The sequence below is a fragment of the Lactuca sativa genome, chromosome 9, assembly GCF_002870075.4.
Source record: "Lactuca sativa cultivar Salinas chromosome 9, Lsat_Salinas_v11, whole genome shotgun sequence".
NCBI classification, from domain to species: domain Eukaryota; kingdom Viridiplantae; phylum Streptophyta; class Magnoliopsida; order Asterales; family Asteraceae; genus Lactuca; species Lactuca sativa.
The window spans coordinates 218159460-218179801 of NC_056631.2; the positions used below are offsets into that span (position 1 = coordinate 218159460).

General features: G+C 33.1%; 1 protein-coding gene, 1 long non-coding RNA gene and 1 other non-coding gene across 14 annotated transcripts; 1 reads left to right on the top strand and 2 right to left on the bottom strand.

Moving 5' to 3' along the window:
- The first annotated feature begins 511 nt into the window (after window positions 1-511).
- Window positions 512-4441, top strand: LOC111882843 (uncharacterized). 12 transcript variants are annotated; one of them, XR_002847256.2, is made up of 8 exons: window positions 517-930; window positions 1054-1974; window positions 2517-2613; window positions 2703-2807; window positions 2875-2981; window positions 3603-3706; window positions 3793-3985; window positions 4186-4441. It is a non-coding gene; the product is annotated as an uncharacterized LOC111882843 (long non-coding RNA). The 12 variants fall into 12 exon arrangements; XR_002847254.3 differs by having other exon boundaries at window positions 513-930; window positions 2875-3706; XR_002847252.3 differs by having other exon boundaries at window positions 514-930; window positions 2703-3507.
- Window positions 4442-16134: 11693 nt separating this feature from the next.
- Window positions 16135-16219, bottom strand: TRNAM-CAU (transfer RNA methionine (anticodon CAU)). Its single transcript is given in 2 exon segments — window positions 16135-16170; window positions 16182-16219. It is a non-coding gene; the product is annotated as a tRNA-Met (tRNA).
- A 418-nt stretch (window positions 16220-16637) lies between these two features.
- Window positions 16638-18888, bottom strand: LOC111882854 (uncharacterized). Its single transcript, XM_023879227.3, has 7 exons — window positions 18620-18888; window positions 17871-17970; window positions 17654-17774; window positions 17434-17555; window positions 17241-17362; window positions 17001-17160; window positions 16638-16902 (listed from the first exon to the last, which is right to left on the bottom strand). Exons 1-7 carry the CDS (start codon window positions 18744-18746, stop codon window positions 16782-16784), a joined length of 873 nt encoding a protein of 290 aa, XP_023734995.1. The 5' UTR covers window positions 18747-18888; the 3' UTR covers window positions 16638-16781.
- Between the last annotated feature and the right edge of the window lie 1454 nt (window positions 18889-20342).

Below are 20342 nucleotides of genomic sequence, written 5' to 3' on the forward strand. Positions count from 1 at the left end.
GATTTATCATATTTTTAATTTAAAAGGGAGGCTAGAACACGTATTTTTTATAAGACATCAGGATACACTAAAACGGAATAAAGTTTTCATTATGAATTGTTGTAAACCCGATAAGATACCCGAAACCCGACGGGAAAACCCGAACCCAATGGGGCACCCTGATAAGATACCCGAAAGATATCGGGGCGGGTTTGAGAAACCATGCCCCGCCCCGAACCCACCCCATTGCCATTCCTACTCTAAGCCCCCTATGTATTTTTTGATTATGAAGATAAAATGATAACTATGTTTGTTTTTTATTTTGATTATTATTATTATTATACTATATATTAATTTTCTCCATATCCATAGCTACCCTAAATTTGTTAAGGATGGAGCAAAACTGATCCTTCTTTATATATACATTTGGTAAAATAGGTCCTCTGTTTTTTTGGGCAAAATCGGCCCTTCCTTTATGATTATCTGTTCTTTTTCAGCCTATTTTTGTGTGGAGCTTTTATGGCATTTTTCCTATTTTTTTATGGTCAGTTGTTGACACGTGTTTCTTTATGGTTATGTCCACCGTTTTTTCCCAGTCATCTTTGGGCTGTCCACCGCCAATTTCACCTTTCCACCGCTCAAATAATTTACCTTCCATCACCGGCTCCATTCGATGCTTCTCGATTCTTTAGAGAACCACCCCACCTCGAATTTCCTTCTCACCTGTCTTTGCTTTTGTCACCGGCGGTTTCCTCTGACATCTGCGTCGCCCGACCGTTGTTTTTATCCCTGACTTCACCGGTGGTCTCTCTATCCGAAAGCATTGAAGAAACCACAACAAGAAAACGGAGACACGAAACCTAGAGGCGCCAATGGATTCACCCCACCTCTTTTTCCACAGTTCATCAATCTCTTCCATCTACTGTAAGGTCTTCTAAATTCATTGAAGCGGTATGATTTTCTTTCTATTTGAGTTTGATTTAGCATCCTTCTTCACCATATGACGACCGTTGGATAATCAACTTACTCGATTCTTCTTCTCTCATCTCTATTTCCTTTTCAACGTTATTGCAGCCTATCCTTTACATTCGACAGCTTCTCCCTTTTCTTCTTCATTTGGATTTCATCGGCCATCCATAGGGAAACATCTACTGCGACGTATTCGAAGCCGGATGATCATCGACTTCATTCCCATCCATTCGTCATGAATCCGCTTCCATGATCGGTGCCTCAACGCTCTTCTACCACAGATTCCATCGTCGCACACAACAAATTGTAGAATCCGGTTCGATTCTATAAGCCCTACATCCAAAAATGGTCCCCGTTCCTCGAATTACCGTTTTCTCCAAATTAGGGCTTTCGTTTTTAGTAGTCGTTAGTATCTTTAGCAACTCTTTCATCTTTATTCCTTTCCCTGTTGTTCCTTTCCCATTTGTTGATTGACAATCGCTACTGAACCTTAACCCCTTCTTTCGATCGATTTTTCAACCACAGAAGATCACCATCTCTGCAAGGGACAAACATACAAAACCGATGGAGTGGAATGGCGAACCCCAAAATTCGACTTTTCCCGACAAATCAGGGATGTAAATCATTAACAATTTATAATTACATACAAAAACCATATATGGTAACTATCGGTTCGTATGGACTAAAACACACATCGCTCTCTTTGAACCCTGCTTTTCGTATGGGCGTATTTTTCAAATTCTTCTATATTTTCGTGTTTTATATAGTTTTAGTATAAGTTTTTCATTGTTTTTTCCCTTTGTGTTGGAAGGTTTACAAGGAGATCATAAACGATGGCATCAATGGTGGTGGAATTGAAAAAAAATCTGATTTGCATACCAAGTGTTTGTTAATTTGTCTCAGTGAACTTTAGTTACCTGATTCCAAAACTTCTGATTTGCATACCAAGTGTTTGTGACAGGTCCCACCTGGGCATACGGGGCTGATTTCGGAAACTGTGTTGATATAGAAATTCTCCAACTTCAGGTAAGCTTCCATACTCTATTCTTCCTTTTTTCTGTATGTATATTGGATACTGTAAGATGTCATCAGGTGCAAGAAAAGAAATTTTCTAAGAAATCTGGAAACTGGTCAATGGCAATCACTAGGTTTTTAGCTTTTCATTTGTTTCCTTTCTTTGTAATTTTTTGCTTTTGCTTTGTTTCATAAATTTTGCTTTTGCTTTCTTTCTTTTTTTGTAAGTTTGTTAGCCGTATTCATTAAATTTAGGGTTTCTTTAGGTGTTATTTAACTTCAAATGAAGTTATGTCTTAGATGAAGGTCTCTTTTTATATGTTACTATTGTAGTACTGTTCAAATCATATGCTTTAGATTGTACTTCGTAGTCGTAGCTGTATAGTTGTTACATCAACTTGGTATTTTTTTGGCTAATTAGCTAACATTTCTTCACAGACCACCATGCCACTGTGAAATGTGTATTTTAGATTTAGGTTATTTTAGTGTTATACTTTGCAACTTTATTGAATAGTTTATAGATTTAATATCTTTTACTTAAAATTCCCCTGTAGTGAAACGTGTTGGACACCCAGGCAGTCACGATTAGAACAAGGAAGTTCATGACAAGCAAGCTTCTATCCAGGAAGTAATACGCCCAATGTCCCCAAGGTTTGAACTTTTTGTTAACCCCTTCATATATGATTACCCCTATTACTGTTTTATTTGTTTTTATCTCAATTTTAGTAACCTTTATGCAGTATTCCAAGATTGTTTTCTATGTTCACTAAATTGGCTTGCTGCTTCTTTTCTTCTTGTGTTGAGGGTCAAATTGAAGGAGAAGTTGGCTAGAATATTCGTATGAGGTGAAAGATAAAAATTCCATCTTTGTATTCAACTTCAGGACTCATTTTGGTGGTGGTAAATCAACAGGTTTTCGTTTGATATATGATTCTGTTGAAAATGCCAACAAGTATGAGGCAAAATATAATAGACAGCGAGATGATAACAACCCTATGTCTATCATTTCAGTATATAATGTGAGTGTTACTCACCACATCATGGAATTTAAATCCTGTTTTAAACTATTCAGGGAATTGAAATGCTTTCACCTGGTTCTTTCAAGACCGATTCTATTCTGTTGTTGCTAAGTGGATTCTTTTTTAATAATATTTTATGTTTATTTATATGGTTTTCCAATAGATTTGTTGACGTCATCGTTGAAACATGAATGAATAGTAATTTGAAATCTATGCAAATACTTATATTTTTAGTCATCTAAAAAAAAAAAAAAAAAAAAAAAAAAAAAAAAAACTAACTAACTAAATTGCTATTTCCTGAAATTTACCTTTTTGTTTATTGATGGGTATTAGCAATGTGGTAATTTGTTGTTCTAACACCTTCCATTTTCGTCAGTTTAGTAATTAACCTTATATTTTGCTATGGAAAGGATCAAATGGGAAATTAAAAAAAAAAAACAAATCTATAACTAATACCCTTCATGTGCTTATGTTCAAGAGTTATATATTCTCTACACGTCAACTCTTTATCCTTATTTTTGCCATGGTAAGTCCTTTATCAGGATGTTATACATGTTGACTTTACTTGGATCATATTTATTTATCATAATATTGATGGACTGATTTAACACTTCATATCAGATACATGTGCACAACAGCAACAACGTTTTCAGCATGACATACTTCCAAGAAATGAAGAAACCATTTCTAAGCCACCACAAGTTGAACCTGTCAACTAATCAGTTGTAAGCTTTTTCTTTTTGCCTTCTCCTTTTCCCCGGAATCACCAATTCCTCTGTAGGGCAGAATCATTAATTCTGATCTTTTGTAGACTCCTTATTATGGTGCGATGATGGCAACTTATGGTCAACATTTTGTGAGAATCTTGATTATTTCTTCACTATAAGGGATTGTTGCATAAAAGGGACTTGATGAACTTTATCTCAAACCCATTTATATTTTGCATATCCAGTACCTTTTCATTTTGTTCAGATCTGTTCGGTTTTCACATTGACATCGACTGAGTAAGCATTTTATCAAACATATCTTCTTTTTATTTAATGTAGATTATTGTTTTTGTATTTAAGAGTTTTTGTATTTTTTTTTCATTTTCCATTTCAATTTTACGAGACATAGTCCATTTCATTCATTCTTTCTTTATAGTCCTATTATATGTATTCCACAAATTATTTGCTTGAACATTGATAGTATTTACACCTAACAGGACACAACATCTAAAGAGAATATCAAGGCAAATGATGTGAAAAATCATTCATAGCATTGGCACAGTCTCATGTAGATGATTACCGCAAAAAACCTAAAAACACCACAAACCTTTTGGAAATCGTTTAATCGAAAACGCGGGGTCACTTTTCTAGTTATTATTATTATTATTTTGTATTTTGTAGATTCTCTTGTAATGTTGATTATTAATGTTTTACGGATTTAAATTAATGTTTAATGTTAGTTTTTTATGACAATTTTTTGTTTTTTTTTCTGACGAGTAATGTCAAGCAAACATTTGAAGTTTCTTTACGCTTAGAGTTCATTGGGTTTGATATAAATTGTTTTAATACTATTTTAAAAATCCTAATAATAGATATAGTTATCATATCCTTTAATACTATTATTTTCCAAATAACGAAAAACACAAGATACATCTAGATTAAGTATTAATTCTTTAATAATTAAAAATATGGAGTAACAAGTTCACCATGAAAATGGAGATTGGAGAACATAAACTCTGTTCATACATATGGTAGCAATGTGCTACTTGGAAAGCCAAATTTAACGATAAAACTAAATAGCAACGTATGTTTATTTTAAAAACAATATGACATTAAAATTTTAAAAACGATACGACTTAATATTCAAAATTAAAAACTAACACCATTTTTTAAAAAGATGATAAAATATTAAAATAATTAAAATGAGCGATTTTTGACATAATTTATGTTTGTTTTGTTACAAAGTTTGACTTATATTTGATTAGATAGCTTATTTTTAGAAAACGTAAACCTTAAATTCTAAGTCTAAAATCCTAACCCACACATACGAAACATGAAATCTATACTCTAAATTTAGAAAATATTCATCGATACACAACATGTTCTTTGTAATTAACACGTTTCTGAAAAATTACCATTCATCGAAAGAGGACTACTTGCTAAAATAAAACTAACGTCCACCAAAGACGGACTAATTTTCGAAATGAATTATAATCGCCTCTAGAAACTGATTTATGAAAGAAGTAATTCACCACTTGTCGCTTGGCACGGGTAAATAGCTAGTATATATATATATATATATATATATATATATATATATATATATATATATATATATATATATATATATATATATAATTTAAATTTTTTATATGTAATTGTATTTTGTTGTATTATATATTAATTTTTATATATAAATAATAAAATTTAAAACCCACAACATTTAATTACCCAAACCAAATATTAGCTTATTTTGAATCCATAATTAATGTAAGGAATCTGTAGTGTGTATTTGGTCATGTTTAAATCACTCCTTGTTGTAGGCCTGTCAAAAAAACCCGAAACCCGTTCTACCCACCCGACCCGTTTCGAATTCGGGTAGAATGGGTCGGGTAGAACGGATAACGGGTATGAACATTCGAGTAATAAGTTAACCTGATAATAATATAGGTCGGGTTTTAGGTATGGATATTTATTTTCGGGTATACCCGAATACCCGAATTCATTTTTTAAATAATACCAAATATACAATGCAGTCATATACGCACACTTCAAATTAAAAAAACCCTTCGTTTCCTTCTTATGAACGACGGCTCGACAGTCGATGCAAACTTGCAAATGGAATACGACGTTGAAGCTGAAGTCCTGAACCGTCATCACAATTCTCAGTTTCTCACTATCGCACGGAATGGAATTAAAAAAATACATAACATTTTATAATGATTTGTATTGTTATTATATATATACTTGTTAATTGAATGAAGTATTTTCCTACCCGATTCTTTATTAAACCAACCAACATGTAAAAAAAATTATCAATAAGTGTCATTTAAGAAATTTTCGGATATACCCGATAATTACCCGACCCGACCTCAAACTCGAATACCCGAAACCCGAAAACCCGAATTACAATATAGGTCGGGTATCGGGTATTATTTTCTTAAGGAAATACCCGTTCTACCCGACCCGTTCTACCTGAAACCCGAAAATTTTACCCGTTCGACACCCCTACCTTGTTGAGCTTGATAAAAGTGACATTTGCTTCCACATTTATTGACAAAAGTAGTCTTCAACTAATAAAAAACATATCAAATATTTAATTTTTACGTTACCTGCTTGTAATGAATATGAATCTACACTTGGAAGAATTATTTTATTAACTTCAAAAATGTTAGCAAGTATGTTTTGTAATATATTTTTCTAATTTTTTAGCCTAAAATTTGATCTGATATGATTCGGTTAAGGTAGTTGGCTGGGTATGGAGATTGGAGATCCTTCCCCTATTTCAATTTGTTTTTCATTTGAATATGTATGTATGTATTCTTGTCGATTTAGCATGTTTAGCATATTCACTCACTTGTGCCACTTTTGTGGGCTAAAAAGACTTCAGATTTGCAACAAATATGAAATGACCCATCCAAGACTAGAAATCAATTAAGAAATTACTCTTTTAATAGTGTAGGTTTTTTTTCTAAATTAGTATAATGTGCTCGACTAAAATGGGCCTGAAAAACCCAAACCGTGAAACCAAACCGTTAGTAACGGTTTGGTTTGGTTCGGTTTTAATTTTCAACGGTTCGGTTTCGGTTTTCGCATGACAAAAATCGTTACTAACTGTTTGGTTTCGGTTTGACCTAAAAACCGAACCGTGAACACCCCTAGTCAAACCAATGAAAGAGATCAGTTTTTATTTTATTGTATCTCCGGCCTTTTTTTGTTTTTTCACAAGATTTCAAAACTTAAAGTTAACTGGGCCACTTGGCTTAAAAACTCAATTAATTTTATTTCCTTCATGTAATTTCTTTTTTCTAAAGTCTTGTGAGTTATTAATACATATGCCGATCCCTAAACAATACTACGAGTATCAAGACATATGTTTTTTTTTGTGAATTATGTATTTGACTTTATCTATCTATCACTTAATAGTTGTTACATATATACGATGCATATATGAATATTATCACAAAGAGACAATATATAAGTTTTGTGTATGTACAAAATATGCTTTTTCCTGGTTTCTTGTATTTGTAAAGATATTAGTCATCCTTGTGTTGTTTTACCTGCAAACAGCGGATAGTATGGTTATGTTTTCTAAGCATTTGTTAAAATTTTATAAAAAGAAATAACTATTTAAAGATTTTTTTCAGATGCAAACCCTACCCCCCAAACATTTCGACCAATATGCCTCATGTACATGAAAGGTAAAGTGATGCTCTTACTTGAACTAAGTGAGACATATTGATGGATTCCTACCTCATTACTAGTAGAGAAAGCATACAAAAACCTTTTGAACACACACATACACACATACCTTAGTATCCCAATCAATATGACCTACTTACACCTAAAATACCAAGTCACCATTCTTCAACTGTCATATATATATATATATATATATATATATATATATATATATATATATATATATATATATATATGGGTTAGGTTATTTTATTTATAGTAACTTTATGTGCTAGAATGCACAGGTCTAGACCATCGGATGGAATATAATCAAAGGTCATGATCTGAGGGTCTATGATAGTACAATAAGGTAACATGTATCATATAATCACACAAAGTTCAGCATAAGAGCATTTTAGTCAATTGAGACAAATTTAAAAAAGGAAAAATCGAGATGTGTAGGATAATTAATGATTTTGATTAAAAAAATCTGATTTTTTTTTTCAAATTAATTCAATTTCAAATGTAATTTGTAAGCATAAACCGATTTTATTCTATCAGAATGTTATTTTGTTAGAATGATATTCTGTAATTCTATCAGAATGGTATACAACTATGAACATAATATAATAAAAACATATTATAAAGACCAATAATTTTTAATGAATATAAATTTTATATAAGACGAAGTTTAATAGTTTAGTATAAGTAATTACATTCATTATTAAAGAATACAACTATAAACATAAATTATATTCATTCTTGAAATATCTTGCAAAAAAAATATCAGCCAGTGGCGGAGCCTCTTGAGGGCCAGGGGAGGCCATGGCCCCCCTGATTTTTGTCATGTTTAATACCAGATTCTGTAATATAAAATTGGTTTTATTTATTGTCTAATTCCTGGCCTCTCATCTTTAGTTGTAGAAATAACTAATCAACTATAAAAAAAAAACAAAAATATACATCTTATTTGATTTGATTATTTCACAGGAAATATAAAGATTAGGAAAGTAATAAATAATTAACAAGAATCCAAAAAATTACGGGATACATCCAAACGAACTCTAACGAAATTAAGATTTTTATAGATTAAGAAACAAAAATTCTATAAAAACTCATTCTAATATTCAATCTATTAACTCAATATTTAGAAAATACAAACCCTAGATCAATCTTCCGGAAAAACAATGCTTCTCACCGGAAAACATAATACATCTGTCGGACTTCTCACCAGAAGATATTGTTGTTGCGTGTTGCCTCCGCTGGAGTACTCACCACTCCACATCTCTCCGGTCCGCCATTATTGATTGATGTGGCTCTGTTTCTCTAGTCTATTGTTTCAACAACCTGCAATTCCGATGAACAACTTCCGACAGTCGGTTACTTCCTGTGTCTCCATTTCGCCTTCCGTCGAACTACAACTCCGACCAGCGACTCATTGGTGTTCATCGCTCTACTCAACCAGATTTGTGAGGTAAGTCTTCATCTCTATTTTTCTCTTACTAAAAGTATAGAACTCTTTTAAATGTTAAAAGATATATATTAGTCTGAAAAGTATTAAAAGATACACCAATTTTAATATTATTTAATTTATTAGTTTCTAAATATTTTAATCTAATTTAATGTATAAGAAAACTTATAAAAGTTACAGAAAAAACTCAATTAATAACTTATAATAATTTAATATATAGTAACCATATGGTAACTTTTTTAATTTTTGGTATTTATTGATTGTTAAAATGTTGGTAAATTTTAGTATCTTTTAATTACCTTTAATGTATAATTACAAACTGTATAAACAATATTAAAGTCAATGTAATTAGTGTGGTCAAAATGCAATTATAAATTGTTATTTTGTTAACTGTTAGTAAATTATATTTTGTAGTCTACATCAAAATAGAATAACAAAATTAATGAAAGAAAATACATGAATAGACACCATCTTTTTGAATGCTAATGCCTAGTGTTCATAAAATTTAACCAAATAATATATATATATATATATATATATATATATATATATATATATATATATATATATATGTTATTGTTTTAACATTTTGGGTTTGGCCCCCTTGGTTATAAAGCTCGAGTTCCGCCCCTAATATCAGTATTCTTGAAAGAATCATCATTCACTTTCTTGTTTCGTTTCTAGATGTCTTGTGTATGTTTGACCTCTTAGCCACTTCAAAATATGCTAGCATTCTATGAGATTGACATTTTATGAGATTGGCATTCTGTCAGAATTGTATTGCATGAGAATGATTTTATACAAGGAGCTACAGAATTGTGAGATTGGCATTCTGGCAGAATCATTCTTATGTGATTCTCCAAGATTATAATACTCTTTACACATTATTCAAATAGAAGAATACATTAGACACATAATATTCCAAAAGAATGAAATAACTATTCTTAAAGAATGAAACAATTAAAGATAAGAATAAACACCCAATGATGAGGAAAGAAAGTCATTCTCATAGAATTAGCTTAATTAGCTTAAACTGAAAAGTATTTCATCAATCGATCAACAATTGGTCCATCTTTTGTTGCAACTAGAAGCTTGATTAGTGATATTTTAATTAAAGCAATACAAAACATAAAACATAAGTAAAAAGTAGTTAGAATAACTATTATACAACATACATTAGAATAAGTAGAATAATTTTAAGTGAACATTTTACCAACCAACATACATAGAATAAATAAACGTAAACCACAATGCTTAAAATATTTAAGGTATACATAACTTACAATATCTAGAATAAATCAAAAGAAATCATTGTCACATAAGAATATCTAGAATGTTTAAGGAAGAATGATGCAATGTTGGCATTATGTCGAACACCTGGTGGGTGGAAGTTACACTTTCACATTACACATAGCAGATTAACATGTCAAAATCAACATCAGATTCAACAACAAGGTAAACATCATGTATAATTTCAGAAAGCAATTAGATTCAAGGTGCAAAATCAGAAATCAATTTCACAACCAATCAATCAACTCAAGTTGCAAAATTATAAACCAATTAACATCATATTCTAGACACAAAATCGATAAGTAAGACATAGAAAAAAAACTGAGATTTAAAGTTACGATTGATGTACCGAAAGAACTAAATCACCATCAAAAAACCAAAAAAAATCAAAACCGAAACAAAGATGGGTGAAAAGAGGGAAACGGGGGTGTCCATACCATACAGGTGCCGATCGGAGAACACTGTGATGGATGCAAAGAAGGAAACAAGCCCGATGTATCAAAGCGCAATGGTCGACGATGGCGCCAGTTGCCAAAGGGAAGAAGAACGGCGACTTGCTTGATTTCTTTAATGGAACCGATTTGGGTTTCAAACCTGTTGACGAGTCTTGATCGCAGTGGTTTTTGGAGTGAAAAGATGGAGGTCGGGGAAGATCGCGATTGTCTCTTGCTTCATATCAAGTACCAAAAATATCCTTGATCATAATACACTCGCTGGATGCGATTGTCTCCGATGAAGAAAGATACATCGGTGGTTCCGATTTGGTGTTTATCGACGGCTACTGTGGGGAAAGAAGACGTTGATTATTTTTGTGTTATAGTGGTTTTTGTAAGGTATAAAACCGATTGCAATTTTATAGGGATTTGATTGATTTTAATTTTGGAATTTATTTAATATACATGCAATATTACTAATTTACCCTTATTGATTTATTTAAAAGTTTAATTTGTGCTAAATTTTGATTGGTCCATATGTGCACATAATACTTGATACTTGTTGAAAATATTTGAACCTAGTTCATATATATATATATATATATATATATATATATATATATATATATATATATATATATATATATATACCTTAAGAAAACATTTAGCTATATTAGGACAAAAAAAGTTTTAATTTTAAATTGTACAAAATTTAAAGCATGAAATACAAACGTTTTTTTTTTTGCATAAATCAGATTAATCTTTGAACATCAAAATTAAATTATCCTAAATTAAGGAAATATAATCAGTTGAAGTTGACCACATATTAGTATAGTTTAATGGCCATTTTATCTCTTATTAGTATAGCATTATGTTCTCATTCCCATATAAATTTTTTAAATTTAAAGTCCTTATTTATACCTCTTTATCCCTTTATTTCGGCTCCATTCTACTATATATTGTAAAAAAACCTCACGATCACATTTTAAACTCTCTCTCTATGATGTCTTTCTTTCCCATTTCCTATGTATCTTTCATATGCAGGGGTCCTAATTTGTTCTTATTTTTGTGATTAGGGCTTGATGAACATGAGTAAATTTTCTAGCTTTGATTTTTTGTATTTTACTTTCCATATGCACTCTAAGATGCAGAATCTACAAATTGTTGTTTAATTTCCCAGGTTTGAGTTATGCATGGTGTGTGAAGGTTTGATTATACCATGAAAGGTAAGAAGAATGCGGTATTAGTAACTGCATCATCAATGGACAAGTTGAAGATTTCAACACTCACGGAGCTCTCCTCATCACCATTCATAGAGGGGGGTGCCGATGAAAGAGATCATTCCGACTCATCAGTAGATTGTTGAAGGCTACAATACATAATCATAAGGCTTAATCTCTCCAACCTTTCAAAAACGAGGACATCAACATCTTAGTACTAATGCATAAGGTGAGAGGTAGTTGGGTAAAGATAATTGATGCTTTAAAGGAACAATATCTTTGTTCCCTATTGCAAATTTTATTTCTTTATTTTCTACAATTTACTTAAAGAAGAAAGAACATCATAGGTAATGTTTTATTAATATGTTTTGCAGGTTGCATTGAGGTTGATGAAGATAAAGAACGGTTGTTTATTTATGGCATAAATCACTACCCATTCCCGACTTCAGTATCAATGATTGCCCCTGTTTTGCTGTTGTACTGCTTACTCGTTTCCATTCCATCTTGCATTTGAGGAACCGATAGCAAACCAACTTTCTCATTGAACCCATAAACTACAAATTAAGAATATGTTGTTAACTTTGTCACCTTCTCCAAGTTGTTTTATGCTCCAGTTGAAATCTTTCCTAATATTATCTGAAATCATGAAAGTTCAAATTTTGAAACAAAGATCAATGGTGACAATTTGAAGTTGTTGAAAAATTAAAAACATCACTTATTCATAATACACAAAGCCTAGAAATTTAACTCGACATTGTAACCTTAATTTTTTTTGTCTTTTGCAGCACAATGGCTCTTTCTTGGTGGTCAATTGAAAGTAACATCCATATTTCTATGGTTCACTGAAGGTGACTTTACAGGATTAAAATATTTTTTGGAGTAAATTATACGAATGGTCCCTATGGTTAAGGGTAATTTGCACGTTTGTTCCATAACTTATTTTTTAACTCGGAAGGTCCCTAAAATTTGTTTTTATTACGCGCTTGGTCCCTGTCTTACCTAAAAAGACTATTTTGCCCTTGATTTTTTAATTTATTTAAATAAACACACCCCAACCCCACTTCCACCACACATTACCTGTAGCACCTGGTTCCTGGTACGTAAAAATTTATCTATGTATTTTGCATTTTGGCCTTGGACTCGGCGAGTTGTAGGTCCGACTCGCCGAGTAGAGACGGGTTTGGGAGCACGCTTAAGTTGGCGACTCGGAGAGTCCACATTCTGGACTCGGCGAGTCCCCGCTGTCTGGTGAAACCCTAAATTTCAAGGGTTTGCACCCTATTTAAACCAACCTTATGCGCCCCAACCTCGCCCCCTTCACCCTTAGAGCTCCCAACATCGTCCAAACCTTTATTCCTGGAGAGATTGAAGTGTTTTGGTGTGTTTCTTGAAGATTTTGAGATCAAGAAGAGTAGATCAAGAAGAGAAGAAGGAGGCCAGACATCTTGGTGTTATTTCAAGTGATTCCCTTGAGGTATAACTCAGTTTCCCTCTGTTTTCATGCTTGTAGACCTTTATAGCTCCATTAAAGTCCTTCTTGAGCCAATTCCAAGCTTGATTATGAATTAGGGTTTGCAATAAGTTGATTAACCCTTAGATCTAGGCATGATTGAGCTCCAGGAGCTCAGATCTACTGCCTTTATGGATCCATATTGCATGAAAGCCCTAGATCTACTCTTTTAGTGCATTTTGAGCCCTAAAACCTTCATTGGTGTTTATTTACACGTAAAGTTGGAAACTTTACGTGTTGGAAACTTTACGTGTTAACCAGGCCCTAGAAACCCAGATCTATGTATGGCATGAGTTGGATCCAAGCAAAATCGAATATTTAGTGTTTGCATGCGATAGACTCGGCGAGTCGAGTCGCGAGTCCCCGAGTTTCCCCTTTTGTGTTTGCGGAGTGGAGTAGTGAGTCATGGGGTGTGACTCAGTGAGTCGGAAGCCAGACTCACCCATGAAGGAACTCGGCGAGTCAATGCCCTGACTCGGCGAGTCCAAGGAAACCTTCTTGCCTCAAGAACAGACTCGGCGAGTTGTTCATACAACTCGGTGAGTCTCAGCATAGCATGTTCTTCGGATGAAGATGAACTCGGTGAGTTGTTCATACAACTCGGCGAGTAAGATGAAGGACTATTGGACCTTGGATTAAAAGGAAAACTCGTCGAGTCAACGCCTAACTCGACGAGTAGAGACGAGGTTATGGTCAGACAAAAGGATAGGGACTCGGCGAGTTGGTAGGCCAACTCGGCGAGTCGGGTCAACTGGAAGTTGACTTTGACTTTGACTCTTGGCTCGGTTAGGGGTAAATGGTCATTTTACCCTGAGGACGGTTAGCAGTATTTGACTGGGTCTTTTGTGGGGATTTTAGCCGGAGGACTTTCGGGACAGCAGCAGCAGAAGACAGTCAATTCCCATGCAGATCAGCAGCTACTTTGAGGTGAGTTACCTTCCAGTAGCGGTGGGTCTACGGCCACAATGTCGGCCCACCAGTAGGAGTTGTATGTTAGATGATTGTCTATGTGATATCATCTAGGTTTGCTACTACCTGATATGTTATATGCTAGCATGGTATGTTGTATGTGATAGTAGTAGAGTTCGATTGTTAGGACCGAAGGGTAGTCAGACATCCCAGATACGTCTGACAGTATGTGACGATATGTTTATATGCTGGCATGTTATGTTATATGTGATATTGGTAGTAGGAGGGGAATAGTCCCCAACTTTGGTCGTTAGGACCGAAGGGTAGATCGGACACCCAGATATGTCTGATAATATGTTATGTTATGATATATGTGATAGTAGCAGTAGGGGTGAAATAGTCCCCGAGGATCGGTTGTTAGGACCGATGGGTAGTCAGCACCCCAAAATGGCTTGACATGGGTAGTCAGCACCCCATAACGGTTTGACACGGGTAGGTCGACACCCCAGAATGGCCGTACCGGGTAGGTCGGGCACCCTAGAATTGTCCGGCAATGTGTATGATATGTGATTGTATGGTATGTGGTAAGATGGGGGAACTCACTAAGCTCCGTGCTTACAGTTTTCAGTTTTGGTTTCAGATACCTCTTCTTCGAAAGGAAAGGAGCCGGCATGGTAGCGGTACATCACACACACGCTTTGTATTCCGCACTATGGGATCCTCCTGGGGTTTTGTACTCTGATAGTATTATGTTTTATGAAATGGTTTCCAGACAAGCAACATCTTTTATGAAATGACATGATCCGTGAATGTTTTATTTCTAATGTTTTGCAAATTGTATGTTTTAAAAATGAAATTTTTGGCTCCTATTTTTGGGATGTTACATTAACTTACCTTACTTATCTTATTTCTAATGTTTTGCAAATTGTATGTTTTAAAAATGAAATTTTTGGCTCCTATTATTGGGATGTTACATTAACTTACCTTACTTATCTTATTTTATTTAAATAAATTAAAAAATCAAGGGAAAAATAGTCTTCTTAAGTAAGATAGGGACCAAGCGCACAACAAAAACAAACTATAGGGACCTTCTGAGTTAAAAAAAATAAGTTAGGGAACCAACATGCAAATTACCCCAAACCATAAGGACCATTTGTGTAATTTACTCTTTTTTTTTTGCAAAGTTTCAAGCTAAAATTGTTTATCACTTCATAGTCATGATGTTATCTTTTTTCTTAATTCTTCTTATAGCTTTAGATCCAGATAAGACTAGACCCAAATATAAATTTAGTTACACTTTAGGTTGCAGTCTACTGGTAACCCCATTTTTTGTTCATGTTTGGCAATAAATACAAAGACATAAAAGATTAACATTTCACATTGGTTTTGGGACATGGTGTTAACGAACTTGCAATGTTGCAAATCAGAGATTCTCACATGTCAGGTCCATGAAATTGTGCTATAATAAATGGAAGTTTTGGTATTGTGACAACCGTTTCGATCCACTGTCTGGCTAGCCTTTTCTTCTTTATCCAATAGCTTGCAGACTTATTGGATTTCTTTTATAATGGATCACCCAAATTTCTATATGTGGTAATGTTGAGTATTCAACAATAAAAACGTATCACCATTTTAGTTGATGTGTAATTTTTGGTTCCTTCTGCCAATTACTTCTAATGGATGCACCAAAAATTAAAAGAATCCTAATTTTTTTAAACTTGACTTGTTACCATTGAATTTAGCAAGAAAATATGTTAATACTAAGAATCCTAATTTTTCTAAACTTGACTTGTTACCATTGAATTTAGCAAGAAAATATGTTAATTACTTGTTTTGTATTATTTAACCACCAACAAATTCCCTGGTTGTTTTGTATCTCAAGTATTTGACAACATTTTTTTGTACTCTGAGCAGAACGAAAAAGAATAAGCTGGGGTGAGAGAGGCTCGAACTCTCGACCTCAGGATAACTCAGAAGCTATGAGACCTACGCGCTAGCCAACTGCGCCACCACCCCAATTGTGTTTATTCCTAAGTTTTATCTTACTTAACTAAATTATAAGCAATTAAACATTATGCTAAATGTTCTGACGAATAGGCATAGGCATTTATTCAACTTAAAATGCTCGATGCATAGGCATTTTTTTTATTCACGAATTGTCAGATAACAATTCTAATTATGGCCAAAACACAAATATCTTTTTTATAATCCTTGTTACCGTTTTAATATTTCAATTTAAACCTTATATTTGTACATACTATATAGTATATGTCTACATTTACATAGCTATGAGTTAGTATCCTTGCAAATATTTATGAAGATAAAATGATCAAAGATCCAACATTACATAGATCAATGGTAATTATCATTTATTCATGTTAATCTCTACACCTTAAAAGATTAAAAAAATTAAAGTTTGTATCTTCGAAAACACTAAACTTTAAAGTTTGGAATTGGATTTTCACCTCTTTACTACTAGAGCAAACATACAAAGATTTGTTTAAACATGATTATATGTATGTACATTTTATGTTTGTAATACTATTACTTTATAAAAAAAAAAAAAACATGAATGAAGTCATTGACGAGACTCCTCCTCGATAGGAACACTTGTGTAGGTGATAGTATGATTCTCAGGCTCCACACCATTTCCTTTGTACTTAGTCCATGATATTTTCCATATTTGCAATAAGCTTTTCCTATAATAGAATAACATCAAATCCATGAGAGAAAATAAAACTTTTCAAACAAAGTCAGTTACCAGTTGCCAGTTACCAGTTACCAGAAGAAGATATACCTCTCGGATATAATATCTCTCTTGGCAAGCATAAGTGTCAAAAATACGGGAACCATTGCAGCAAATAAATGTTTGATGGTGTGTCCACTAACAATTTGATGAGTCCATTTGTAAATTGGATCATCTGCAGCTTCTTCAACCTTAGCTAGAAGATAAAACCCTGAAAGTTGTATATTAAAAATCAATATTTGAGATTATTTTATAGTGTTATTTAAAAGATGAAGTAGCAAAATATTAAACCTGCAGCCCATAACCAATATGAAGAATGTGTGTACATGGGTGGTAACAAGATGGCCATTGCAGGAATGGCAATACAAGGTACAAATTGAACCAAAGCATATGGTCGAAGATCATCATAAAACCTATTAAAAAAAAGAATAATTAATTTTCAAAAAGAAATGAAAACTAATTTTATGTAAAAGAATATGTTTACCTCCAGTAGAAAATGCTTACTACACCAACCAAAAGCAGGGGAATGATGGCGTATGTTCCCTTGCGTTCATCGATTCTTTCAATGATAAATATTGCAATTATAGAAGTGAATGCAATGGTCATCTGGTTCATTTAAATCAGAAAAAGAAAAGATAGAAAACATGAGTTTATTTATTTATATATTGAAATGTGATAAAACTATGATGAATGAGCAAACTTACAGGCAAACGATCCCAAACAAGGCGAGCATCATTTGGTTTGAGGTGATAATAAGAGGATCCAAAAGCAACAGCAGCCACACCAATGTAAAAGCATGTCCAACCACAAAGCTCACCTTGCAGACTTGGGTAACAAATATGCATAACATAAATTATCACTTGTAAAACCATGTCCAATAACTTAAAGATTCCCTGTATAACTTAGATCCAGAAGCATTACCTCAACTTAAAGAAGTTTCTATGATAGCAAAGCATGAGCCCTATGACACCAACAATGAAGAATGGCACATTTGAAATGACATTTAGAAAGTTAGGTATGCCTGAAAGTGAAAAACATCAAGTTTATAACAGATGTAAACAAACTATAAAGTGATAAACATTATGCAACTAAACACCAGAACCAAACACATAGGCTCGCATTTCCTTATCATTAATCTGGTGGAAGAATAAACTGTCTGAAGTCTAAACAATCACACCAGAATCCAACATTGTAAACAAGTTAAATTAATCATAAGTTCATAACTAAGAGCATACAGACCATATACAGCTGTATTAGTCCCCTTTTTCAGAATTTCCTTGATTTGGGATGTTAGATAGATGATTTTTCAACTTCAAATTTTAAATGGACTTCAAACTTTCTGATAAAAGTTGCAAACTCCATTGAACTTCATATATAGTAACACAGAACAATGTCAGAGTAATAAATACGCAAACAAAAAAAATTCCATACGAAACTAGGTCTGAACTTTTAAGCCCAGAGTACATTTTTTTCTCCGAACAGATTGAGCCGCATCTATCCGTGAAACGAACAACTGATAGATGCATCTTTACGATACTATCAACAAAACATAGCAGCATAAAATTAAAACGATAGAAATTATCGCCATGAAGTATGGCCAGTTACGAAACCAGACGAACAGAAGGAGTTGAATCCACTACTTAAACAGTATTCAAATTAAAAGTATTTACCGAAGAATTCACGTTGATCCGCGAAATCGTGGTAATCCTGATCTTGAGGGATGGTCGGAGTAACAAACATCAACACTACAAAGCATACTATCGCAACTATCCATACCAATACAGTCCGATCAGCCATAATTACTGCTACATGTACGAGTGTGTAATTTGGGCAAATAAGATGGCTCCAGCAACTGTTCTTGAGTCTGGAATAGTATTCGATTACCGGCGAGTTGGTTGTCAGAGATAGAGATTCGTCGGTGAATGTATCAGGTTTGACTGATCTCGTAAACCGGTGTATTAAAGGCAACTGAAGGGGTGAAAGTGTAGTTTTCAGTATTCGTTGGACTAAGTTTGTACTTTGGCTTGTCTATGTTACCATCCGATGATTATCGTAAAACCACCCTCCACTTTTAGTATGTTTCCTTTTGACCTTTTAACATCCCTATTCTAATAAAAGAATAAGTTGATTGTCCTTTTGACGTGTGTCATCTTATTAGACTTTATAATTAATGTAATGTCGTCAATCTACTGATTATCCATTTCAAATTTCAAAATTTAAAATTTTCACTCTAATTACATTAAATTAAATAAGATTAAATAAAATTAATACATATTATAAGTTCACATACTTATTTAAATTAACGATTATAATCTTATATAACTAAAAAAAAATAGTTTTTAATTAATAATTTATTTAAAATAATTGATTAATAATTTTGAGTTTTTACTATGAAAGTTTAATTAACTTTTTAACCGTGGTTCTCACGGGTTATAAACTAGTATTGTTTTATAACAACATTGTAGCATGGATAAGGATTTGCCTAAAGGTGCCCTTAGATATATGGATTTAAAAAAAATATTATCATTTCATATAGTTATATCATATATAAGCATAATTTGAAGTCCATGACATCATGATTTGGTGTCTCAATAATCCATGGGTTTTGATATAAGTATTTTATCTTCGAAATTAGTAATGACAGACCTCTTTATTCTAATCCAACTAGTAATCACACTCTGGAAACATGGATAGTGCATTTACCACAAGTGAAACACCTATCATACACATAGATGTCGCCCCAATGTTAGAAACACCAACTAGGAAATAAGACGAGAAGATGAAAGCCTTTATATATTCAAAAGCTTCCAAAAGATATATCATGGTAAAACAATAGTAAACCATGAGATAGAAGTTTTACATGTTGAAAAACGAACAGCAAAGCAAAAGCAAAAGTCTATTGTTATAGAGACAAGCTCAAGTTCTAACATGCGAAGGCAAAGCAAAAGCAACATAATAAGCCACGATATATAATATGAAACACAACAATTAGGACTAGAAATTTATTATAACATCCCAAAAAATCCAGAAAAAAATTTCATTTTTAATTCATTTCAAAACATCCAATAATCATGTCAAAACAACTGAATGTATCGTAGTGAAATAATATCAAAGTACAAATCATAAAATCACATAATGCGGAAAACATGGACGGATGCGGTGCAATCAATCTAGGCCCTTCCCTTTCAAGCAGGAAGCACCTGAAACATAAAGTAGAAACTGTAAGCACAAAGTTTAGTGAGCTCCCCCAAAATACCTCATACCATACATACATAATAGTCAAAACATAATTGGGTCTATTTCATCCCCATCTATCCTTTCAACTTGTAATGGGTATATTTCAACCCCTTCGGTCTCTTTCAACCGGTATTGGGTCTATTTTATCCCCTTCGG